This window comes from Lactuca sativa, chromosome 4 (genome assembly GCF_002870075.4).
Source record: "Lactuca sativa cultivar Salinas chromosome 4, Lsat_Salinas_v11, whole genome shotgun sequence".
NCBI lineage: Eukaryota > Viridiplantae > Streptophyta > Magnoliopsida > Asterales > Asteraceae > Lactuca > Lactuca sativa.
This window is the reverse complement of record NC_056626.2, coordinates 378,596,479-378,624,090: the sequence shown is the minus strand read 5'-3', so window position 1 is coordinate 378,624,090 and position 27,612 is coordinate 378,596,479. Positions and strand designations below refer to the sequence as shown.

The window sequence follows — 27,612 nt, the reverse complement described above, 5'->3', positions numbered from 1 at the left end:
TGATTGGAACAATAACAAGACTAAGAGCTAACAACAGCCCACAAAAGCAATGTCACAGAAATTAAGATAAAATGTAGCAATTCGAGCTGCTATAGACTCCCAATAAAAAAAAGAAGCTTCTAATATTCTCTACTCCCCCTCATGTCAATTCCACTACCTTAAATAGACAGGAAATACATCATTTTGTCCTCAATTCCCATTTTGCCCCTGATCCTCTACCAATCATGTAGTGTTTATGTGCTGGGCAGTGGTCCCCTCTTTTCTTGTCTTTTCTTTTGCATTTCTCCTTCGACCTTGTCCTCAAGGTCAAAGTCTGGAAAAGTGCCTTGTATAGTTCTGAAATCTTCCCAAGTGGCGTCAAATTCGGGAACTCCCTTCCACTTAATCAACACTTCAGTCCTTTGGCCCACCTCGTCCTCGTGGGTTCGCACTCCTATGACTTTTTCTGGTTCCCAATTCACCCTCAAGTCTTCGGATAAGTGCACTAGTAAGTCTGGATGGGCTAATTGATTGCCGATTGCTTTCTTTATTTGAGAGACGTGGAACACCGGGTGGATTTTTGCACCCTGTGGTAGTTGTAACTTGTACGCAACAACTCCTATCTTTTGAAGAATCAAATTAGGCCCATAGAAGCGAGCAACTAGTTTCTGTAAGGCTGCAATTTAAGATAGACCCATTCCCCTTCAGCAAATGCTACATCCTTGCGAAACTTATCAGCTCCTTTTTTCATTCTTTGTTGGGCTTGTAAAAGGTGTCCCTTAAGATCATCCAAAATGGCATCCCTCTCCATGAGTTGTTCCTCCACTGCGGATACCTCTGTTTGCCCTTGCTGGACTTTAACCACTTGTGGCGTGTCCCTACCATACAAAGCCTTGAAGGGAGTGATTTTGCTGTTGGTATGGTAGGAGGTATTGTGACTAAATTCTGCCCATGGCAACCATTGGACCCAAGAACGAGGCTTACCCTGAATGAAACACCTTAAGTACATTTCCACAGATTTGTTGACAATCTCCGTCTGCCCATCTGTCTGGGGGTGGTAGGTCGTAATTCTCAGTAAATTTGTTCCTTGGAGTCGGAACACCTCTCTCCAAAATAGACTCATGAACACCTTATCTCCAAAATATATCCATGAAGGCGGACCACCTCTTTGACAAAAATACTAGCAATGGTGACTGCGGTAAATGGATGCTTAATCGCAATGAAGTGAGAATACTTTGTGAGGCGGTCCACCACCACTAATATCGCATTGTAACCCTGAGAGTTGGGGAGTCCTATGAAATCCATAGATAACTCATCCCAAACCTGTTCTTGTATGGGTAGGGGTTGCAGAAGACCCGTTGGATGGGTAGATAACGCCTTTTGAGTTTGACAAACGCCACACGCCTGAACATGTTTTTGGACATCCTTCCTCATGCCTACCCAAAACCATTCAACAACTATTCTTTGTTAGGTTCTGAATTCACCCGCATGTCCGCCTATCACTGAATCATGAAACTCCTTCAATAATTTGGGAATTAACTCAGATTTTTGTGGAATGACCAACCTACCCTTGAACATCAGTTTTCCACCTTCAATAGTATATATAGCCCACATGGTGTTTCCCTCCATCCCTTATATCTGTTATCACTTGTTGAATGAAGGAATCTGCTGTAATCTCGTTATCCAATTCCTCTAACGGGACTGACCAAGAAGAGCTTAAAATACACAATTCATGGGTTGTTCGAACCAAGAAATGTCTTCCCATGAGATAATGTCTCCATTTCTTCACAGCCAACACAATGGCCATTAACTCCTTTTTGTAAACCGGTTTTGATCTACTTTTTACTCCCAATACTTGGCTGTAGTAAGCGATAGGATGGCTGTCTTGCAACAAAACAGCTCCAAGACCGGCCCCAGAAGCATCGGTCTCCACTACAAAGGGCTTGGAAAAGTCGGGCATAGCCAAAATAGGTGCATCAATCAAAGCCTTCTTGAGTGTGTTGAAAGCCTCGGTAGCTTGGGTTGTCATTTTTGGTCCTAAAACGACAATATTTCATATAAATTTAATGTAAAAATTAAATGATGGTATTGATTTACCTTAATAATTATGGATAGCAATTTTAGAAGAAATTATGACCTCCACTTACAACACTATCTCCATTCCACCAATCAGCACATAGTACCTATTGATTTTTTTTATAAAATATTTGTGTTATATATTTATTGAAAAAAATGTGTAAGCTAGTAAAAAAAATTTTGATTTGGCAAAGATGTGGTTTTTAATTTGGCAAAATTGGTCATAATTCGATTTGATGGAGTTCATGGTTCGGTTTTGCCTAAACCTTAATCCATGCTCATTTAACTCAAAGAAACAATTATGTTATTATGTCATTTCAAAGGATTTGAAATTTATTTGCTTACCCATTAAATGCACTTTCTTTTTTGGGGAAAAAGCTTATCTTTGTATACAAATCAACGTCACAAAAGCTCACACCATACCGCAAATAAGTAAGTCTGAATTTTCAAACTTACCTTTAAAATTTAGAATCAATCCATGTAAAATTCAATCCATAGCGAAATAGTACAAAGTTAAACACACAATGTAATAAGGGGTCGAAAGATGGTATTGATCTAAATTTATATGAAATATTGTCATTAAATCCATGTACTACATGAGTTAATTAAAAAAAAATTAAATATAAAGATCTAAATATTTGAGAACTTTGAATTTATAAGAAAATAAGAAAAAATAATCAATTATTATAATGGAAATATATTTTTTTATTTTTTAAATTTAAACAAATAATTTAAATAAATAAATAAAAAAACTAATAAGCTTTAAATTTGGAAAATTTGAAATTAAAAGGTAAGTTCATTAATGAAATTGATATCTAATTAATATTATATTTATTTGCAATTATTATATTAAAATATTATGTAGAATTTAATAAAATAAAAAAAAAAACTCATAAAATGACATGTGAAACAAAAAATTAATTCAAAATAATCACAAAATGATATTTCACAAATTGAATAAGAATGTAACAAGTGATAAAAAAAACTTTAATTTATTAGAATAAATATATGATTGGTAATAGAAAGAGAGAAGAAAGCATGCTTTATATTTCTTCAACTTTAGCCCAATAGACCAAAAGCATTGAGGGCATGATATATTTAAAAATAAAAAATAAAAATACTCCAAATCCGATTGTAATATATATAAAAAAATTCCAGCCGTTGGAGTACCTGCCCCGAGTCTTCTACTTGTATTAGACCTGACAATTTTCGACATGACAGAAAATAAAAGGGTTTGAATTAAGATTTTCAACCCACCAACCTGCTAACCCGCCAATCTATATGAGTTTGTCAAAAAACATACAGGTTGACCTGTCAACCCGTTTAGAATTTTATTTAAAAATATTATATATTTTTTAAATGTATTAAGTGTTATTCAAAAAAATATAGGATTAATGTTTGTCTTAATGTGGTTATTACATTAACACTAAAATTGATATATGTTTTAGTTTGAACATGTTTTCATGAATGTTTTAAATTTTGTTTTGCATCTAGAATTTATTCACATTTAATTATTTATTTTATTTAATGAATCTAACCCACGACACCCCCCAACCCGTGAACCCATATAAATAAGTGGATTGATGAGTCGTATATGAGTTTATGTTCCAAACCCGCCAACCCATGGCCTATATAGTTAAATGGGTCGTGTTCGCGTTTGTGTATTTTGACCCGCCAACCTGAACACGACACGATTGTCATGCCTAACTTGTATCCGCCCCTTTTGAAAACTTTCCATTGATTTTTATGCTTGTTATAGTGTCAAAATCCTTGTAAAAATTTTAAAGATGTAATCGATAGTCTAAATGAATCGAATTTTTTGTTAACATGACAATTATATAAATAAAAATATAGCAAAATTTGAAGATAACATACACTCATTTTTAATATATGATAAAGAATACTAGCGTTGAAATTAAAGTTATAAATCATTAACTTGACTTCTATCTTGAGGCTGCTAACTCATCAAACCAATGCTTCTTCGAGAGTACCTACTTTGATGACTATTAGATGGAGAGTCAGTAAAAAATTATGAGAGTTCAAATGTCTTTAGATGAACTTTCAATTTATAAAGAAAGCGACTATGCTTATAATATAACTATCCAGAAATTTACACAACTATATATTTTAAAATAGTGGCAAGAAAGAGAACATTTAGGTCAATATAAAGTCCTAGTCTCAACTACTAAGGATGTACTAATTGTCCAAATTAGTAGTGTAGCATCAGATAGATGTTTTTCTCTTATTGACATGATATAAATGCTCGAATATGTATGTTGACTCATGATTAGTGCAAAATGTTGATGATGCTAAATGATTGTTATGATCCAATGGAGTTGTTTGGTCTAAATTTATTTGTTTATACTTTGATTTTCTAGGCATTTATAGTTTTTAGTCTTGGGCCGAAATCCCCATGATCTTATTTGTTGTTTGGACCAAAATCACATGTGATTTCGGTCAAACTATTGGGTTTTCAGTTTGGGCTATGTATTTTGGGTCCATAAGTATAAATAGAGTTATTAGGGGAGTGTAAGTCAGACACTAGTGCCTAAAGAGGGGAGAAAATGTCCAAGGGGATGCCATTGTCGTATCAACATGTTCTAGAGAGAGAAAGTAGAGAGAACGTGTGTGTGCGTGAATCTTGTGTACCGGATCATCATTCAATTCATTGTGTGCTTTGAAGATTCATCATTATCATTATCATCATCATCATCATCATCATCATCATCATCATCATCATCATTTTCTTCTTCTCCATTACATCTTGCATCATCCACTTGATTGAGATTCCACACCATCAAGTGGATCTGATTGATACATCAAAGAAATTTAGGGACTTACAAGTGGTATCAAAGCTTGGATCATATCAATTAATTTGGCAATATATTGAACGTTTTTGGACTTTTTCTTGAAGGTTTTTGGCGGTTTTGATTTGTTTTTGAAGAAATATTAGGTGGTGTTCTTCATAAATTTGGCAAGAACTGGGCGTTTTCGGCAGAAAACACGTTTTCGACTGAAATCTATTGTTTTTGGTGGAGCATCTCCTTTTTCCTGCAGAAAACACTTTTTCGGTAGAAATCTATTGTTTTCCGTGGAGCGTCTCCTTTTTCGGCAGAAAACATCGTTTTCGGCAGAAATCATTTGTTTTTGGCCTGGAAACTTATGTTTTCGGTCAAGGTTGTTCTTTTTGGACAAAGAATTTTATTTTTGACTTTCAAGTCTGATTTTTTAAGTTTTCCTTTTAAGTTTGACCTTTTAAATTTGACTTTTAAGGTTGATTTTTGAGGTTTATAGTCAAAGGGTATTTTTGGTAAACAATGAGTTCCTCAATCACCATGGGTAATGAAACTTCATGTTCTCAGTCTTGTGAAGCTATAATTAAACTTCTTCGTGATCAAATTGATATATTACGTAGAGACAATGAGGACCTTAGGTATTAAGGCTATACTCTTAGGAAGGCCCATAAACCCTTAAAAGAACAACTAGAGGCCTAAACCAACGATTTCCGAAAACTTCAAGAAGAATATAGTAATAAATGTGAAAACTATAACTATGTTAAGAGACAGCTTGCCTGCTTAACCGCCGAACTTGATGCATCGAAAGCTACATATAAAGATGTTGAATTTAACTTTAATAAATTTGATGTGTCAAGTGAGGTAGTTGCATCCATGATTGAAAAACAATTAAAGTTTAAAGATAATCAAAATAAGGGTCTAGGGTATCACATTATTCCCCTTGAAACTAATGAGGAAGAAATACCTGGACAGTATGGCCAACCCCCTGTACCAATTTTAGTTAAAACTGAACAGTCTGGTCCGACTGAGAATATTGAGGTGAAGGATACTAATTATTCTACTTCATGTGCAGGTAAAGTAGTGGAAGATGAAAACAAGGAGAACATAGTTAATTCTAGTTCTGTTAATTATGTTGACTGTCAAACCAATGTCTCCTTGAACTCTGAATCTGTTGCTTCTAATTCAGCCAACTCTAATAAACCTACTGTTGATAAATACAGGCCACCAAAACAAGCAAAACAGATTGCTTGCTGTAAATGTACATGTGGGAACAATCAGAAAAAAGGCATGGGCATGCCACCAGGGGCAGACAGAAACAACTCCTACGTGAGGAAACAAACATGTTTTCACTGTGGAACACCTGGCCACATTGCCATAAATTGTCCAAATCTTGCATATGTTCCCTACTATGCACAAGGTTGGCAGAATGCGCCAAGAGGGAGATCTTTCAAAAAAACCCTTCGAGGCCACTTTCAAACAATGGTGACTGGAATGCCAAGAAGGGCAATGATGAGACTAAAAAAGTCTTTAAGATCGATTAGATTCTTAACAAGCAAACAAAGAGTGGAAATAAAATAAAAACACAAAATGAATCAAACTATTGTCGAATGATTAATAAGCCACAACCTCAGAAGAACTCTATTAAGAATTGCTACTGTCGAAGTGTGGTAGGGTTACACTTTTGTTTGGAATAATAAAATCAACTGTTAACCTAATACGGTGCATGCATGCACCATATATATAATAACCCTAATAATAAACGGCTGGACATGCCCAAAACCGTGTACAAAATGGACTTATACAAACAAGCCCAAAGACGAAATCTAATTATCTCAACAATCTCCTCCTTTGCGTCATTTGGGCAAGAGACCTTCACTGTTGTGTCTTCTTGACGGTTTTGAAGAGTTTGGGAAACACAGCGAGCAAAGTCCTGTGAAACAGGATGTACCAATGAATCATGCCATTAAAGTGCCTCTTTGCAGCATCATCATTCAGGTTGCACTTGTTGATAATTTCCAAGACATGTTCCAGACAAGATGTAGAGAACAGATGCTTGTCAGGCAGAGCAAAAGACATTTTTGAAAAGTTCCAGCAACTTTGGTCCTTTGCTGAAACATCACCGTCAGATGAGCCATATCAATTTTTCCCAAAGTCATTTCGCTCATGTCACTGGCTTTGCTTATTGGATTAACAGTAGGCTTTTTCTTCATGACCTTGGCTATCTCAACGTCGAGTTTCGCTGCTTTATAAATGTACGAAACCAACATTCTCTTCAGATGAGAAATGATTGGTTCGTATTTCTTCTCTTCAGTTAGAAGAAGATTGAGTAACACAATCCAGTCATGAGGGTTAATGTTCGGCAGATCAGCAAGAGAAAATTCATGTAGAGAATTGTCCGAACTCCTCGTCACTTTGAATTTGACGTTCACGAAACCGCCAACTGGAATGGGTCTGATGACTTTGACTGTTGTGATCTTCTGGGCACTCCATGTTAAATATTGAGGTTTAGAGAAGGTAAGGTAAAATCAACAAGGGCTCTGTCTACTTTGGCATCCAGAGAAGTAAATTCGGCTCTTTTATCAAAGTAGTAGAACACGAAGGCTCTTCTTGTAATTGGCATGTAAAACTGGGAGTCCTTCGTGTTAACCATATCAAAGGAGGCAACTGGTTCCAACTAGTATACACTCGGTAGATCAACAGCTTCGTGCATCATGAAAGTGACCAAGTAGATAACTCTTAACTCATTGTGAGAAGAGTAAGGTAGCTCATGACTTAAGTGAATTTAGCAGCCTTATCGGGTAGAAACGAATGGTAGATTCGATTCATTAAGGCTTCATGTAGAGTCTAGTGAGGCTTTGGGTAACATACAATAGCATGCTTTTAGAGACACTAAGCTAATACATGGATTGAGAGTTGATACCTTTCCCTTGATATATTATTGAGACAAGCAGCAAGTGTGAAACAATATAGGTTATACAAATAAAAGAAAATATTTTTGCATTTTTGATATTTCTGAAAAAGAAAGAAAAACAGAAAGGAAAAATATTTTTGAATTTTTGAATTTTTCTGAAAAGAAATAAAAACAGAAAGGATAAATGAAATGTACAAATAGTATACATAACGTTTCAACCGAACGTTCGCCTTTTGATAGATGAAGCGAAATATACCAAGCGTTCGGTACAATTCGGTTCTCGGAAAATCGGAACCCAAATAGATCGAGCGTTCGCTCTATTTCGCTTGTTGAAATGTTAATGAGGCGAAAGCGAAAGGTATACTTATGGAAGCAAAGATGGTTTCGGTACAGATTCAGCTTCCATCATTCCTAAGCCTTGAAGTATTCTATTGAAGATTGCTTCAAGCAAGACTTTTGTGAATATGTCGGCCAATTGATCAGCAGATCGTACGAAATGAATTTCCACATTACCATCTTCCACATGATCCTTGATAAAGTGGTACCTCAATGCTATATATTTCTTCTTTGAGTGTTGCACTGGGTTGTGACATATTCGGATTGCAATTTCAGAGTCAAAATAGAGTGGGATTCACTTCATATTTAGGCCATAGTCTCTTAACTGACTTTGAATCCAAATGACCTATGAAGCACAAGATGCAACGACTATATATCCAGCTTCGACTGTGGACAAGGATACACACATTTGTTTCTTGGATTGCCAGCTGATGAGTTTGCCATCCAGAAATTGACAGCCGTCTATGGTACTTTTCCTATCTCGACCACATCATTCAATATCGGCATCTGAGAAAGCTTGAACGAAAAATCCTGACTTCGCTGGGTACCATATGCCGAGAGATGAGGTTTGCTTCAAGTATCGGAAGATGTTCTTGACAGCCACCATATGAGGTTCGCATGGATTGGCTTGAAACCTAGCACAGTAACAAACAAAAAACATGATATCCGGTCTACTAGCTGTAAGATACATTAGTGATCCTATCATTTGGCGATAGAGTGTCATATCAACAGCCAGTTTTTCTAGAGATGGTGTTAGCTTCGTTCCGAATGCCATTGGAACCTTCACTATTGAGTCTCTCATCATGCCGAACTTCGCTAGTAATGTCTTTGTGTAAGCTTCTTGATTGATAAAAATGGCTTCTGGTCCCTGTCTAATATTTAACCCAAGGAAAATGTTAATTGGACCCATTGAGCTCATCTCAAATTTAGTCTCCATCAACTTGCGAAACTCAGCTGTTAAGCTAGGATTCGTGGAACCGAAGATGATGTCATCGACATAAATTTGGACTATCATTAAGTGCTCACCCTCTTTCTTATGAAAGAAGGTTGGGTCAACCAAACCTTGTTTAAACTTGGACATTTTGTAACAACGTAAATTTCAAAACATTTTTTCGCATTTTATAAAAACACAAATCATTTATCATTCATAAAAACATTAATGTTTTTAACTCAATCCATGCTACATAAAATTCCCAAGATCTGATAACATAAAATCCCGTGTGTGTACTGATCAAGTCGGCGCCTTCCCACAATCATCACTAGTACCTGAAACAAATAACACCAACACTGTAAGCACAAAGCTTAGTGAGTTCCCCAAAATACCACACATAACACATATTAGCCACTCGAGGCTATAACTCTGTGGGTCCGTGGACCCTACTCTGTGAACCCTCTGGTTCTAACTCTGTGAACCTTCCGGTTCCAACTCTATAAACATGCACATCATAAATCACATAGAAATAATGCAGTACAACACATAACATACATAGCATACAAATACTCTGTCACATAACTCTGGTTACCTACTCAAGGTAAAGTATAGTGAGAAGACTCACCTCGTGTATCTCGCTAACTCGCAATTTCATTTTCGAGAGTCAACTCGTAATACATGTCAATGGGTTTTTAGAGTACACTGGGTGAACATCTCGTTCACAACACCTACAGGTTGCGATCCTGCTAGTGTTCTACTGGACTATCTAGAATAGTCTGTGGTTGTCATCCATATTCTGCTAGATGACGGGGCCAACGCTTGGGTAAAAGGATTCTCTCATTGTTCACCTCTCACCCTTATCTCATGGTCTATATCACCTCTTATCTCATCATCCAACATATATATTTCATCTACCCATGTTTTACCCAACATATTTTGTAGATATAAATAAATATACAGTTTAAATCATTTAAGACTTGTATAAAATCGTTCATCCAACATAGATGCAAGTATACAGTTAATATGCACACATAACACGTAGTTTATATAAAATACTTCATATATATGTGTAAGATGAAAGTAACCATGCACTCAGTTGTTAAAGTGATGATTCCAAACTCGGCAGCGCTTTGCTTTTAACGATTCTATTTTCCTTCGACGAAACCTAGCATTATTATCACTAAGTTTTAGTCTAATCTTTATTGCGACTAATTATTAGTCTAGATTTATCATTAACTCAAAGTCTACTTCATGATCTATCAAGTAAAGAACAACCAGGTAGGATCATATAGGACGTAGGGTCCGTTTGGTATAAGAAGTATACTATTTGGAAATCCCACTTTAAACACCTCACTAAATCACAGCCAAGACATCATCCCCATAAGTAGATTAATAAGTATAATGACTTTGAATCACTGATAAATCTTGTTTATAAGTTCATAATAACGTTCATGACTTAAACATAAGTTATACTTAAAATAGGGTAAGCGTAACTCACTAACAGCGGGTTTTTCTCAAAACTGGGATTCGCTGGAGCAGCGCTCCCGAGCCGAAAAGCTCTTTTTCTCGGGGCTCCGGGAGCCTCGGGGCTTCCTTCGGGTGCGAAGGGGTTTACCTAGAATTTAGGGGGAATAAAGGAGGCTAGAGAGAGAAAGTAGAGAGAGAAAAAAAAGTTGGGAGGTGTGAAGAAATCGCAATGCCTGACACCTCTATTTATAAGTTGCCAGACAGCTAGACCCGTCGAGTTTGGTCACTGACTCGCCGAGTCAGTGCCATGTGTCCTCATCTGATGGCTTTTCTTAAGGAGAAAGCAACGACTATGTTTCTAGTCTAGGCATTAATGTTGATGTAATAGTTTAGGTTAAACTTTGTAACTCATTTTGAAATAATAGAAATGTATTATTTGAGTATTATGTGTTTTATGCTTAATTGTTGTGATTTAAAAGAATTAAGGATAATTTAAGAGTTAAAATGAAATATTAGATAAGCCCGATATCTATGAAGGAAGTTGTAGTGGTCGTGACGAGGATTCCGAAAATATAAAGAATGCCGAAATCCAAGTTATAACGAAGAAGTTATGACCTGTCGAAGTTTCATGACAGATCCGGTACGACACTGTGTGACGTAAATAGTGAATTTATGATAGAGCGATATTTAGCCTTATTGATCTAAACAAAAGTCGTAGAATATGTTAAACCGAGAGCATACATAAAAAGAGCGTCTAAATCTGACTTCGTATGAGGAAGTTAAGATTTTTCTAAGTTTCGACTTAGCAGTATGAAACCCAAAGTTCGAATATGAGATCGAGTGATTTCTAGCCGAAACAATCTAAACGAGAATCGAAGATCTCGTCCATAGTAGTCCAACGGTAAAAAGACAGATGAAAACGGACGTCAGATGATGAAGTTATGAATTTCTAACGGAGTTTTCCTATCCCGGCCTACTAAAAATAATATAATAAAAATAAAGTCAAAATTAGCCGACGGAGTCTAAACGTGAGTTGTAGAGCATAATCTCACCTACGCGTGGATATAAAGAACGTCGAAAACGGAGCTCGTATGCGAAAGATACAAATTTTAGAAGTTTGGAAATACGGAGTACGCCCAACGTAAGGGAGTACGCCCAGCGTACTCATGATTCATGGACTGAGTTGGGCCACGTCGCCCTACTCCATCACTTGAGTGCCTCGGGTCCGAAGCCGTGATGGATCCGATCCAATCCACCCAGTACGCCCAGCGTATTAGGCGTACGCCTAACGTACAAGTCGACGGGGGAGTATGCCCCGCGTCCTCTGAAGTTACACCCAACGTAAATCGTGGGTTCAACCTCTATAAATAGAAAGTGAGACCTCCGGGTTTTATTGCTAATTTTCATTTCCTTCACCCTCTTACTTTCTTCTACTTTGCGAGAAAGACCCCCGAAGCCCCAGTATCAATCCCGACACCCGAAGCAAGTCCCGAAGCCCCGAAGATCCCGAGAAAGAGAGTTGTCGAGCCGGAACTCTGCCCGCGAGAAGCCCGGTTTTTGGAAGATATCCCGATTTCATCAAAGATTATTATTTTAAGAGCCGTAGTGCTGTCCGAACATCGTCTTATCAAGTGAGTGTGTAGTTGCTTTTTTCTAACATGTAGATATGAATTATTTCTCTATAAAATACGTGCTATGTGTTTATATATTATCTATTATCTGGAATGAGTATTGAATGGATATATATATATATATATATATATATATATATATATATATATATATATATATATATATATATATATATATATATATGTTATCTACAAAACTGTTGGGTATAACATTGGTAGATAGTTGATGTGTGATGAAATAAAATGATGAGAGGCCTTGACGTTGTTGTTGATCTAGTCATCTAGTGGAGTATAGATGACGACCACAGACTCTTTCTAGACTGTCCAGTGGAACGCTGACAGGTTCATAACCTGTAGGTGTTGTGAACGATGTGTTCACCAGTGTACTCTATCCCCATGGTTGCCTTAAGAACATCTATTGTTGAGGAAACCCCTTTGCAGTAATGTCCATCCCGATGAAAATCCTTAGACTAGGTTCCTTGTGATAGTTGTTGTTTTAGGGACGTAAAGTGAGGATAACGGGAATGGGTAATCGGGTTATTGTTGGTTGGTGAAAATTAAATATAATTATTTATTGTGGGTTGAAAACCCTATATGCTCACCAGGCTCCCAAGCCTGTCCCACTCAGTTTCTTTGAATTATAGGTAGTGGTGCGAGAGCATAAGTTGGACATCTTGTGAAGATATTTTGTTTATAGACCAGTAGTTGTAAATAACTGTTGTAAGGTCTATGTTGTACTGTTTATGTTTTTGGTCTGTATCGGAACATGACATCATGAGTTTTGTTATATAATGAAAATACATTTCTTTAAGAAATGCTTTGGTAAACTTTATTTTATCATATTGTGTTTTGGGAACAAATTTCGCAACTCTTTTAGTCAAAGGATTACTCTGAAATTATTTTAAAAATGTAAATTAAACCGGTCTTTTCTATCTGTGAATTTGGGGATGTCACACGCGCAGAGCCGTCAGAAAAGTTATGCTGACCAGTGACGATCAGATCTTGAGTTCCAGGTGGGGGATTTCGTGTTACTGAAGGTGTCGCCCTGGAAAGGGGTTATCAGGTTTCAAAAGAGGGGCAAGCTAGGACCCCGATATATAAGCCCGTTTAGGATTACGACCCGGGTGGGCAAGGTTGCATATCGCTTGGATTTGCCGGATGAGCTTAACAAGATTCACAACACCTTCTGTGTGTCACAGCTTCGGAAGTGTGTCACTGACGAGTCCACAGTCGTTTCTTCAGACGACATTTAAGTGGACGAGAGCCTAAATTATATTGAGAGGCCTATCGCGATTTTGGATAGGAGGACTAAGGGTCTTCGGAACAAGGAAGTGAAGCTTGTAAAGGTGCAATGACAGCACTGAAGGGGCTCCGAATGGACATGGGAGCCGGAGGAGGAGATGCAGGAGCATTACCCCTATCTGTTTGCATATGCGGACTTCAATGACGAAGTCTAGTTCAAGTGGGGGTAAGTTGTAACACTCCAAACCAAGTGTTTCCTTTGAAGCCCTTGAAAATTTAAAATGTTGCATAAGAAGTCCCTTAAGTACGCTGGGAGTACTCATAGGTACACTTAGCGTATTATGTAATAATGATCGCGGAGGGGCAACATGTACGCTTGGCATATGTGACAGATGTCCAAACCCTAATTTCCGGACTTGAACCCTATATAAGAATCCTTATCTCATTTAAGCCTCACCCTAATCAGCCTCTTTCACCTTCAAACGTCTCTGAAAACCCTAAAACCATTAGAGAGTGAATAAGACCCTGGGGGGGGGGGGGGGGGGGGGGAGCCCACGACATCCTTATATGTTTATGTATGTGTTATGTAGTATGATAGATACTTCTGTGATATATGATATGCTAGTTGATTATGTATGTTATTGCATGGAAGATACCGACGGAGCTCGTGGTAATTGGATATAAGACCATGTGGAGGAGTCCTTGACATTCCTAGGAAAAGACCATGTGGGGAGCCCATGACATTCCTAGGAAAAGACCATGTGGGGGAGCCCATGACATGAAGATATAAGACCCTGAGGCTCGGCAATAAACCTACAGGCTCAGAACCGAACCTAGACAGATAAAATATAATATGTCTGAAAGAAAGAAAAAGAGACCATCTTTCTCGGTCATCGGTTTTAGAGAGATATAAAGTGTTTTAGGGAGTTGTAGAATGTGTTAAAACATTGCCATTTTATATTTTTATGGACACCTAAACATAATATGATGATATGGAGCGGTGATGTTTTTAGAAAATATTTTTTTTTTCTTAAATCAAATATATTTTTATTTAACTATTTAAATAAAATAAAACATGAAAAGAATACAAGTTGCTAAAGCTAAAAGTACAATTGTTTGAAGTTGAAATACTTAAATGGTGGGTACCACATATCTTCTCTTTCCTCTGGTAAGGCAAAGAGCTGCTCGCTAATTGTTAGAAAACCAACTTAACACATGTATAGGGAGTGGAAATGCTTAGCGAGGGAGGGTGGTAATGAGGCTTTAACAAATGCTCAGCGAGGGAGGGTGGTAACGAGCCACTAACCAGCTGCTGGAAGTAAGAGTTTCTGTTCTTCTGTATACTTCTCAACAACCCCCAAATTTGCTTTCACTTGGATCACAGTCTCGAAATCGTCGATTTTAGTCTCAAATTAGCTGATTCTCGACCTTGTTTGTGTTGTAACGGTAATACAGCTTTTGATTCACCGAAAACCATTGAAATTCGCAGTTATTGTTTTTGCATTGTTGGGGAAATTTGAAGTTGTTTCATGCAGTAGTGTTTTTAGGGTTTGAGTTCGTGTTGTTTTCTCTCTGAGTTGTTGATTTAGGTTTTAGAGTTCGTTTACAATCTGTAATTTCAGTTCTATATATATGTTTGCTAGGATTGTGTTGTTATTAGGGTTTAAGTATGTGCTTATGTTGTACTTTGGTTTCGTTGAATATTCCTTCTTCCTTTATGATTTCCCTCCCTGAAGTACATAGGTTAACTGATGGTCACTGAATGTCAAGCCCTCACATCTGCATACGAAAACTACAAAAGCGTACTCGCGTCATCCGCTATAAAAGAAGATCATTTAGTGAAATCCCCATTTTACCCTCCTCTTCAAGACCCTTCTCAGCTTCATAAAAATAGTTCATTTGTCCAGATGAATTTAGCAAACACAAGTCAATATGGAACCAATTCGGTTGGTGTTAATCAAGATTCAATTATTTCTAAATCAAAAAAACGTAAATTTCCTACTTACGAGCTTCTCCCTTGGCATAAAGAAGCAACACAAGGTTCTAGAAGACTTCTTGATACAAGGTATGTGTGTGTGTGTATATATTGACATACTATAAAAAACGTCAAAGTTTTTTTGTTTTTTACAAATTTGTCCTTGCAGCATTGCGGAAGTGGAATGGGGAGAGGCTGGAAATCGGGTACCTGAACAGGTGTGTTTTTGTGGTTGACCAGAGAGTTGACTTTTTTTTTTGGTGTATTGGTTCTAATTTGTAAATGGTTGTTTTTATTATACTATTATGTTAACAGATGAAAGAAGGTCAAGGGGGTGAAAGTGAAACATTAAAGAGAAGAATAATTTTAACAACACAACTTATGCAAGTTTTATTTAGGCCTACGCCTTTTAAACTTCTGTTAGATGATGCTTTGGAATGTTATGAAATTGTAACATACTTTGCTGCTAGATTAGCACTTGGTGATGCATGTAGTTTGGCAAATCATCCTCATCATATTTCTGAAACGTAAGTATCATTTTTTTTTTTATTTTGTTATGAATGTGAAATCTTGAAAAGTTGGAAAATTTGATTCTTTTTTTTTTGCTGACGTGGCAAATCCAGGTCAGCAGGGAAAAAGGTTGTATCCAAGGGTAGTGATGATCAGAATCTTTCAAAGGTTGTAGAAGATTTCATTGATAAATCAAAGAAGATAGAAGATGTGCTTTTGAGGTATAAACACAATCCACCATTTTTTATGTTAGTAAACTTCCAATTTAACCATTTTTAGGTAAAAATGGTTTAATTGGAAAAATATCTAAAACTTTATTTTTGTTTGATTGGAAAAAATAAAGTACAAGTAGTTAGTTAAACTGCAAAACAGCTCAAAATACTTTGGTTTTTGTGTAATTTGTTAATAAAAGAAATTAAAAGGTTGTTACATTTGATTTTTACTTTTAGTTTTTTCCATTTGACACTTTCCTTTTTCGGGTAAATTTTTTTATTTTATACCATTTGACCTAAATACTTTTTTAGTAAAAGATATAACTCGAATTCAGATTCTCCCATTGACCTTTTTCTGTTTTAGATAAACGTTTTAGATTTTTCCCACTTGACGTTTTCCTTTATTAGGTAATATGACTTTTTATCAAATCAACCCACTTTTTTTTTTTACCATTTGACCTTTTAATTTTATCCATAAATAAAATACAACTCAAAAGCCAAATCAACCCAGTGTCAAAAATTAGTTAAATTACATTTCCATTTTGTAATTCTGTTTTCATTTGTGTATAAAAATGGAAATGAAGGTTGGAGAATGGAGGATCAGTTCTTGAAATAAGAATGGAATCCCAAGATTTAGAGAGATTTTCAGTCATCAACCGATTTGCCAAGTTTCATAGCCGGGCACATATGGCGGCGGCACCAGTTGACACAACCACCACCACCACCACCAGCAGCATCATCCCTAAGCTATATCCTCAAAGATATGTGGCAGCTAGTCTGATGCCTAGGGTAGTACCCGAAGGGCATAATTGTCTTTCACTATGATAAATTTTCGAGTCTTGTTTTTTCTTTTTAGGGTTATTTGCTCATTTGGTTGTCTAACTTCACTTTTGGATCATGTTTTTGAACCGAAAGTCAACTGATGTCAATTTTGACAAAGTATATATATCTTTCTTTTGTACATGTCAATCAAACAAACAGTCAGACGTCAGTCTAGTGTAACCTAATGCATGTCAAACACAGTATAATCTCATAAATATTAAAGATATGCTTGTGTGGTTATTAAAACAATCAAGTAGGTGTTGCGAATTTTGGTTTTTTGGTTGTTTTGTGTAGAAAATTTGGAGTTTGGAAATTAACGAATGGTCAAAGTCAAACTAGTAAGGGTAATTCCGTCATTTTGGTTGGTCCTATTCAATATTCTTTAGACTCCTTGTCACATTGTGTGTTTAAGGGATTTATTTTGTGTAGAAAATTTGGAGTTTGGAAATTAAGAATGCTCAAAGTCAAACTAGTAAGGGTAATTAGGTCATTTTGGTTGGTCCTATGCAATTTTCTTTAGACTCCTTGTCACATTGTGTGTTAAGGGATTTATATTTTACAACATGGATTGATTCATTTTATTAAGTGTTGAAATTAGCAAAGTAAATTTTAAAGGTAAGTTTGAAGATTGGGATGTACTTATTTGGGGTATGGTGTGAGCTTTTATGACGTTGATTTGTCTAACAGGGTACGCTTTTTTTTCCAAAAAAAGAAAGTGCATTTAGTGGGTAAGCAAATGAATTACAAATCCTTTGAAAACTGAAATGACATAACATAATTGTTTGTTTGAGTTAGGTGAGCATGGTGCATGTTTTAGGTAAAAAAACGCACCTTTGGTACCTGTTACAATTGTTACTGACTAACAATGTTAGGCAATTTGATAACAGCTTGATTAACATGGTTTTCGTTGTTTATCAACACTACTCATTCAGTTTTGAAAAATATATTCATACATATAGCAACTAAGACAAACTATGGGGTGTTTAAATGTGTGTGGTAGGTTGACTTTGATAAATTAGTTACGAGGTTGGGCATTTAGGCCATCAAGTATGGTAAGCTTTTTGACGCGTGAAACTAAGCTGGCAAGGGGGTGTACCGTGTTTACACGTGAACACCGACCTCAGCTAGGGTGAGTGTGATGCAGATTGACACCGGTTACGGGCTCTTACGCTCAATGTGATTGGATGTTTGCTTTTTTGACCAATTATTCCCATTTACTCCACTTGATAGTTTATATTTATTAAAAAAAATTCTTTTCAAAATTAAAACCTCACCTATATATACAAACACAATACACATCAAATATTTTACAACAACTACAAAAAAATCACACTCAACAACAACAATATGAATAATTTTTTGGATGTCATTTCTTCTTCTTCTTCATCTGATCGGTGACGATGAGTTGGTTATGCACACGTTGTTGTCTGCGGCACACGACATTGTACGTCAGAGAGACAAAACTTTAGATGTCGAGAAGAAACGAAGAAAGTCGATCAACCGGGATCAAGAGGCGGCGAACGAACTTTTGGTACGTGATTACTTTAACCCTGATAGTTTATACGACCCAACGAAGTTGAGGATCGTTTTCGTATCAGTAGAAATTTATTCATACGTATAGCTATAGATTTGGAAAACAATTATGAGTTCTTCCAATTGAGCTGGGATGCTGGGGGTAAACGTGGATTTACTACATTTAAAAAATGTACAACAACTTTTAGACAACTGGCGCACGGCATAGCCGCAGACGCTTCAGATGAATATTTGAAAATGTTTGCGAGGACCGGTCGAGAATGCACATATCTTTTTTGTGAGTATGTTATAAAGCTTTATGGCGACATATACTTGCGAAATCCGACCAGAAGTGATGTCGAATAGCTGTATGCCACACATCAGGCTAAACATGGATTACCAGGAATGCTAGGTGGCATTGATTGTACACATTGGGTGTGGGAAAATTGTCCTAATGCATGGCGAGGACAATTCACACGAGGTGATCATGGTGTGCCTACTGTTATACTAGAAGCAGTTGTTTCATAGAACCTTTGGTTTTGGCATGCATTTTTTGGTATGGCAGGGTCAAACAACGACTTGAATGTGCTTGGAGCATCTCCATTATTTAACGATATTTTGCAGGGTAAAACACTAAACATGTCATACGTTATAAATGGACGTGAATACAATCATGAATATTACCTTGCTGACGGGATATATCCAGAGTACGCTACATTTGTCAAGTCATACACATATCCAGCTGATGAAAAAAAAGGAAATTGTTCAAATTAGCACAGGAATCTGCAAGGAATGATGTGGAGCGGGCATTTGGAGTACAAGTGGCAAAAATTGACATGACACGAAACCCGACACGAAATAAACGGGTGTGGGTAAGATATTTCAACTCGTTTAAATAAACGGGTTGACACGACACGACACGAAAGCTAAACGGGTAAGGTTAGGGTTGAGAGTTTCAACCCGAATATGACTCGAAAATGAACCGTTTATTTATATACAAGTTTTTTGAATTCTTTAAATAAACTAGAGAGATATAAAACCAAAACAATAAGTAAAAGAAAACCTTTAGATTGAGTTATTTTATATTGTTGAAATGACTTAGTCATCTAGATCAAGACTTTAATTTTAGTTTTCTCATTCTCTTCCAAAGTATATAGTCTCTTTAATCACTCTCTCATCCTCATGATCTTGTCCTCCACCTCCCCAGCTCATACTCTTTCAATTTTGTTGTTTGAACTTGCTATGACTTCATCTATTTTGCCTCCAAACTATTAGTTTTTCCTTTCCGCTTACCCAACTCCTACTTTTTCAACATGCTTAATCTTTTAACCTCACATGACACGTCATATTTCAAGGTATACCTCTAACCCGAAACCCAGCACGAACTCGACACGAAAATAAATGGGTTGACTTGACACGACACATTAATTAAATGGGTTGGGTTAGGGTTAATCACTTTCAACCCGTTTAGTGTTTCGACACGACACGACCCCGACACGACACGACACGATTGCCACCTCTAATTTGGAGCCCTCAAACAGAAGTGACACATAACATAAGCAAATATCCAGCACGAGCATGGGAAAAGGAAAAAATGATGAAGGTGATAAAAGCGTGTGTTATTTTACATAATATGATAATAAAAGTAGATGGTAGGGCTATTTGTACGTATACTCCGAATGATATGCTCAATCCACCTGCAGTAATATAAGTCGGCAGCCCAACATACTTTACAAGGCTTTAGGAAATACAGAATAGTGAAACACATCACAATCTACGCCAAGCTTTGACTAAACACATATGGCAACGGCAATTTAAAGAAGAAAACGAAGGGGATGAGGACGTAGACGATGAGGACAACGATGCAGACGAGTGGTTTTTTTCAATGTTTTTTATTAATTTTTATTTTATTAGTAAAATGTACGTTGAATTTTAAAAATATCACTTTTATTTTTATCAATGTTTATTTTATTAGTAAACATGTATGTTGAATTTTAAAAATATTATTTATATTTTTATTAATGTTTTATTGTGTTTTTTATTTAATATAATGTAAAAAAAAAAACAATGTGGAGTGGTAACCATTTCAAAGGATTAATAAACATGTAGTGAACATGTAAGTGGGGTGACATGACACATAGGTGACATCACTTTTCTAGTGAATACCTAATGACCATAGCCCATGGCCTTATTACCTTTGATTTTCAAAGCTCCGAAAGGTATTCTTTATCCTTTAGAGAAGTTACATTGTAGATGTTTTTATGTGGGTATAGATGAGAATAAAACTCGTTGGGTGCAATGAAAAAACTTCAACTGCCAAATAAGATGGAGGATTGGGAATCAAATGTGTTTAATCGTGTTCTTTTCAAGAGGATGTGGAGATTTTATGTAGAGCCAAGTTTTGTTTTTGGTCATTAAAGTCATGTAGGGTCGGATGTTGATATTGATTTCTTTGATGTAAGTGTAAATTCTGTGGGTGTTTGGAGTAATATCATTAATTTAATTAAAAATCTTTGAGATAAAGGTAGGCTTTTCAATTCTTTTTTAAGAAGAAAGGTAGACAATGGTGATTATCTAAGTGTATATATATATATATATATATATATATATATATATATATATATATATATATATATATATGGGGATAGGGAATATACATTACAGCCCCACCTAAGCTTAGGTACTAAACCTCAAAAATATGTCATTTTAACATGCTAAATATACCCGGTTTGGTTTCATTTGATAAATATATCATTCTCCATAACATTTCTTTCTTTAATTATCCTTTTATCATCTCCGTTTTCTTTCCTTAATTATCGTTTATTACTTCATCCAATTGAACATTACTAAACCTTAAACCTAAACCTAAACCCTAAATTTAAACCCTAAACACTAAAGTTAAACCCTAAACCCTAAATCTAAACACTAAACCTAAACCCTAAACCCTAAACCCTAAACCTTAACCCTAAACCCTAAACCCTAATCCTTAAACCCTAAACATAAACCTAAACCCTAAACCCTAAACCCTAAACCCTAAACTCTAAACCCTAAACCCTAAACTCTATTGTGTCGATCTTGAATTTACATCTTGAAGTATTAATCGTGAATCCATTAACCGTAATATTTATATAGTAAAATAATGTATTTTCAAGAGATTTAGTACCTAAGCTTAGATGGGGCTGTAATGTATATTCCCTTTTCCCTATATATATATATATATATATATATATATATATATATATATATATATATAACGTGAATTTGTAACACTCCGTTAAAGTAGAATAACTAAATGATAAATTCGAGCCCGAGAAGCAATTTTTATTATTATTCTATATTATTATAGTCCAAAACCAAATAATATTGAGCTGAGTGTTGGTTTCGGGGAGCCAAATGACATAGTTTATAAGTTAGGGGTTAAAAATGTAAGTGTTGGATTGGTTTTGTAAGTATTTATGAAGGCAAGGACTCAATTGAAAAGATTTTAGAGTGTTAGGGACTGAATGGTAACATATGGGCTCCATTTGAGAATAAGTTGTGAAGGAGGGGTTGTTTTGTAACTATTGGACTTCTTATGAAAAAAAAATTATGGAACTGGGATTTAAAGGGTAAATTAAGGGATTTGTTTGAAAGAAAAGAAGAGAGTGAGGGACCATTTGTGTCAATATGGGAAGATGTTTCCATGAGTCGGGGTTTATAACCTGTTGATTCTCCATCAAACCCTAAAACCAGGGCGACTGAAGGCCTAGTGCGGGCGGACCAGTCATACTGTAGACTCAGAGAGTGGATCAGGTGGATTGAAGGCCCGGTGCGGGCGGACCAATCACATTGTAGACTCGATGTATGTGGTTAGACTCAAAGAGTGGACCAGGTGGATTGAAGGCCCGGTGCGGGCGGACCGATCACACTGTAGACTCAATGTATGTAGTTAGACTCGGAGGGTGGACCAGGTGGACTGAAGGCCGGTGCGGCGGACCAGTCACATAGTAGACCCGAAGTGCATGGCTGTTTTGTGTTCTGTTATGATATGGCATGTTATGCGTGTATGGTATATGTGGTTGATATTTTGGTGATATCCCACTAAGCTTTCGTGCTTACAGTTGTGGTTTAATGTTTTTCAGGTTCTTCAGGAGACCGTGGCAAGGCAAAGGCATGATCGTACCGCTCCTCACGATTATGTTTTGTGATGTGATTCTGGGAATACTCTGAAATAATTGTATTGAAAACCTTTTTGTAATAATTTTATGAAATCGGGTTGTTTTTGAAAAGTTTAAATTGGTTGGAATTTTATGGTCGTTACACCTCCTGATTGCTATCCAATAGTTCTCCAAACTGTTGCTCCTCTAGCACCCCGAGCTACCAATATCAATATAACACTTAGTCCCAAATTGCCCTCCAGAAGTCAAACTTAGTCAACTCTGGTTAAAGTCAAAGTCCTGGTCAAAGTCAACCTTTCGGGTTTACCCTTCTCGCCGAGTCTGCCTATTGAATCGTCGAGTTGATAAGTCAGAAGTCCCCATAAATCGCGACTTGACTCGCCGAGTCACCCCGCGAATTGTCGAGTCCTTCAACCTCTGAGTCTTAGTCCTGGTCCTGACCAACCCACCGAGTCACCGCCTTAACTCACTGATTCGACTCGCAGCAAAAAGGGGTTAGGTTTTCACCCGAATCGCCGAGTCTAAGAATAGACTCGTCGAGTTCCTCCTCAACATTTCCATTATGTCGATTTTAGTCCAATCCATTGCTTTCCAACGATAGATCTGGGCTCCTAGGGCTAGCATCACACGTAAAGTTGCTAACTTTACGTGCATGCAGAGGGTTATGACACTAGAATACCAAATCCAAACTAAAATGGTGGTCTAAGACATGAAATGAAACCCTATCTGAATAAAGCTTCTCTCTCAGTGCTCCGAAGGCTCACATGTGTTCAGATCTAAGTCCCCATCCTTCCTCAAAGGCTAAAAACTCGGATTGGCCTTGGAAATGGCTCAAAAGTGACAAAATACAAACTAAGGAAAGGATCTAGATGCGAAGCAGTCAAGGTATGGGTTTCATGTTAGATATAGTGTCTAAGTCCATAACTATATTTGGTATGTACTTGACCTGACCCGACATGGTCCATTATAAGTTCTAATATATTAATATTATTATTTAGTTAGTATTGGTCTAGAATTAATTTGGAATTAATTTAGGGACCAAAAGGAGACTAATTAAATATATGGGGTGGATTTTGTAATTTATCCATTCTTATATAGTGGGCTAATGATCCATGGTTTATGGAATTGGGCTATGACCCATGTGGTGCTCCATGGATAGTCCATGGGCATAATAAACCCATGGATCATGGGAAATGAAAAGCCATGTTAATTAGTGTTTACATGGTGTATCCTGAATTATAACACACTATATAAAGGACCCCCATGGAGCATTTTCGGCCACTAGATGCAAGAGAAAGAGGGCTAGCTGAAATTGTGAAGTGTTACACTCTCTCAAGGTTATTCTAAATATTGTGGTGTTGTGTGAAGCATTTGAGGCATCACATTTGGGGTGCTAGGCTCACAAATTCATCAAGGAATCCAAGCAACAATAAGGTATGTATTCCTACTAATTTTTATATTACATATACCCCATGATATGTTAGTTAAGAAGTGAACCTTGGAAAAATCAAATTTGCATGTATATAGGGAAAACATAGATCCAAGGTTACTAGGGTTGCATGTACACCGTATTAGTGTTAGAATGCTCAAAACCCATCAGTGGTATCAGAGCATAGGCTTGCTTTTTGGTATACTTGATGCAAATTGATGAAAAAGTCGAAAAACTGTTCACTGTTCATTGAACTCGCCGAGTTCATGGGGGAACTCGCCGAGTTCATGTACATCTTCAAGCAACTCGTCGAGTTAGTTTATGTACTCGACGAGTATAATGCCCAGGGAGCATATTTTCGAGTTTTGTTGCTAGAAATGGACCAGAATCATTACTCCAAATTGTTTTGGACTTGTAAAATCTGTTTTCTAATAATGTAATGATTATGTTAGTCCATTTCCAATAACCATTATCAAATTTAAAGTTTAAATATGCGATAATATGTGTTCTTGAAATTGTTTGATGTGTATGAATGTTCTTATGAGTTTAGAAGATCATAAGAAATTGTTTGTAACTTGCATGGTTAATAATTTATGATCTTAATGCCTAATGATGGTGTCCATAACGTGTCCTCAAGTTATGGATAACCAAAAGTCACTTTCTTTAAAAGAGTATTAAAGATAAGAAGGTTACATAAAAATGAAGAGTCTTCATTTTATGAAACATTAAAACTCATAAGTTACAAAATGAAAAGACTTGAATAGTTTCAATTCTTGCCCTCAAGGTTTGGAATTTGTAAAGTCTTGCATCTTAATACTTTAATTCCAAATTAAACCTTAGAATTTTAAAAGTTTAAAATTTAACCCCTTAAACTTTATAATATTAAAATTTTAATTATTATATATATATATATATATATATATATATATATATATATATATATAAGAATAAGTCAGTCTTACCATTAGTAGGCCTCGTTCACGAAGCCGGTCTATAAGGGGGGTATTAGGTTACTGCCTATAAAATGGCAGTTTAATGGGTATCTACTCTCACCCACCACTTCCTTGATTGGTGGAGGGTCGTTAGCCGAAAAGGTAGGAGAGGACCTTAGTCCTCATTAAAAGTATAATGAAAGTATAAAGTAACTATACCTTGAATTCCCAATCTTAGTTACTTTAGGAGAAATGTGAAATTGGTGCTAACCCATGAAATTACACTTTGTACCTTACAAAGTCATTAGTGGACACTAATAAGGGCTAGTAAGAGTGGCAAAGGGTGACTTGACTTTATTATAGATCGATGGAGCGTGTGTGGTTAACCGGCACATCGATTAGGTAATCTAGTTAAGGGCACCAAGTCAATTTGAATGGTTATTCACACCTTGTTTGTGATCCTCGGCATCCCAGTCACAAACTTGAAGAGGGCACATTCGAGATTCAAACAGGCCATTGAAAAGTTCATTGTATCTCAAAAGATCTAGGAATTTCAAATCCAAATAAAACCTAATAATAATTTATTTCGTTTTGGTGGTGGAAATTGGTCAATCGTCATTTACCTACCTTCAACTATTTTATAATTGGATTACGGCATCCCTCTTCTGGTTATAAGTAGGTTGTAGGGTCCTAGCCTTGATATGTCATTTGGGTGACTTATCAAGGACTATTTATCTAATAAAACTTGTTCTTCTTTCTTTCAGATGTCTTCCAACAATGCTACTAGCTCAAACCCTACAAACTCCTTTTTCACTAATGAACTTATGTGGGAAGGTCATTCTTGATGGTACTAATTTCAATGAATGGATTAGGAACATTAGAATGATAACCCGCTATGAGGGAAAAGATTATGTCCTCGATAAGGAGCTTAAGTTTATGGATGAGTCGACTGCTATTCCTGAGGAGATTGCTGAGTACACCACCCATGAGAAAGATGCCACTAGGGTGTCTTGTATCATGATGGCGGCTATGACAGCAGCACTCCAGAAATCCTTTGAAGATTTTTATCCTTTTGAAATGCACCGAGATTTGATGGATAGGTACCATCAGAGTGCACGACAAGAGAGATATGAAATCATATCCTCCATGATAACAACTCGCATGAAGGAGGGAGAGTCTCTCACCCATCACTTTCAGAAAATGCAAAGGTTCGTTAATTGGTTATTGAAGCTTAATGTGGATTTTCCTGAGGACATGGCGATTGACATCATTCTCCATTCCTTACCTCCAAGTTATGATTAGTTTCATATGACTTATCATATGAACAAGGAGGAAGTCACACTAAGTAAGCTCCAAGGGCTTCTAAGGACCGCTGAGAGTGGCCATAAATCACCTGTTACTTCTACTCCTACAACAGCCCCTATTTTGGCTATTGGGAAGAGAAAGGGGAAGAAGAGGAAGACCCCTTCGAAGGGTACCGAGGGAAAGTCCCTTGAAGGCTCCTCTTCAAATGGAATCAAGAAAGGTTCCATTCCTCCTTCTTCTAACCCAAAGGAAGCAATGTGCTTCTACTTCCAGGACAAAGGGCACTGGAAACGAAGTTTCCCCAAATACTTGCAGGATGTAAAGGATGGAAAAGTTAAACCCACCCATGCAGGTTTTTACACTACGTTGTCTAATAAATCATTAAATTCTAATTCTTGGGTACTTGATACAGGTTGTGGTATTCACATTTGTACTGATTTGCAGGGCCTAAGAAAAAGTGAGAAAGTGGAGCGCGGAAAGATAAACTTAGTCATGGGAAACAGGAAAGCATCACCTGTTACCCAGATAGGAGTTTATTCTTTATTGCTTAATAATGGGTTAATGTTATATTTGAATAAGTGTTCTTACTCTTCTGAAATGGCGAGAAATATTGTTTCCTTTCATGGCTTGTACAAACAAGATTTTACCTGTACTATTGATAATAATAATGGTGCTATTAATGTTTATTACAATGATATATTTCACTTTAAAGCACAACCTTGTGATGGTGTATATGAAGCTATGAATGTTGTAGATAATCTAGGAAATAATGTGTTGTGTATTGATTCTTCAAATAACTTGGATAAAGCATCATTGTGTCATTGTCGTCTTGGACATGTCAACAAGAAGGGCATAGGACAACTCCAAAAGTCTAGAGTTTTGGAATCATTTGACCTAAAGTCAGATGATAGTTGCGAGTCTTGTTTACTTGCAAAAATGACAAAATCACCCTTCACTGGTACTTGTGAAAGGGGTTAAGGTTTGTTGGATCTCATACACAAAGATGTGTGTGGACCTTTCAAAGTTGCCACAAGGGATGCTAATCGTTATTATGTGACTTTTACTGATGATTATACCAGATATGGATATATCTACTTAATCAAGCATAAGTCAGAAACCTTTGAAAAGTTCAAAGAGTTTAAGCAAGAAGTGGAGAATCAATTGGGCTGGAACATCAAGATGCTCCGATCCGATTGGGGAGGAGAGTATCTTAGTTTAGAGTTTCTTGACTATCTTAAGGAATGTGGGAGTGTCTAACAATTTACACCTCCTAGGACACCACAACTGAATGGTGTAGATGAGAGGCGCAATCGAACCTTTCTAGACATGGTTCGTTCCATGATGAGTCGATCTTCGTTACCTATCTCATTCTGGGGGTATTCCTTAGAGA

General features: G+C 36.6%; 1 protein-coding gene across 1 annotated transcript; it reads left to right on the top strand.

Annotated features, from left to right (window-relative positions):
* Positions 1-14,558: 14,558 nt before the first annotated feature.
* On the top strand, positions 14,559-17,028 carry LOC128125861 (uncharacterized). The gene is made up of 6 exons (XM_052770665.1): positions 14,559-14,814; positions 15,112-15,433; positions 15,513-15,561; positions 15,659-15,870; positions 15,967-16,074; positions 16,650-17,028. Exons 2-6 carry the CDS (start codon positions 15,120-15,122, stop codon positions 16,888-16,890), a joined length of 924 nt encoding a protein of 307 aa, XP_052626625.1. The 5' UTR covers positions 14,559-14,814; positions 15,112-15,119; the 3' UTR covers positions 16,891-17,028.
* The last annotated feature ends 10,584 nt before the right edge of the window (positions 17,029-27,612 follow it).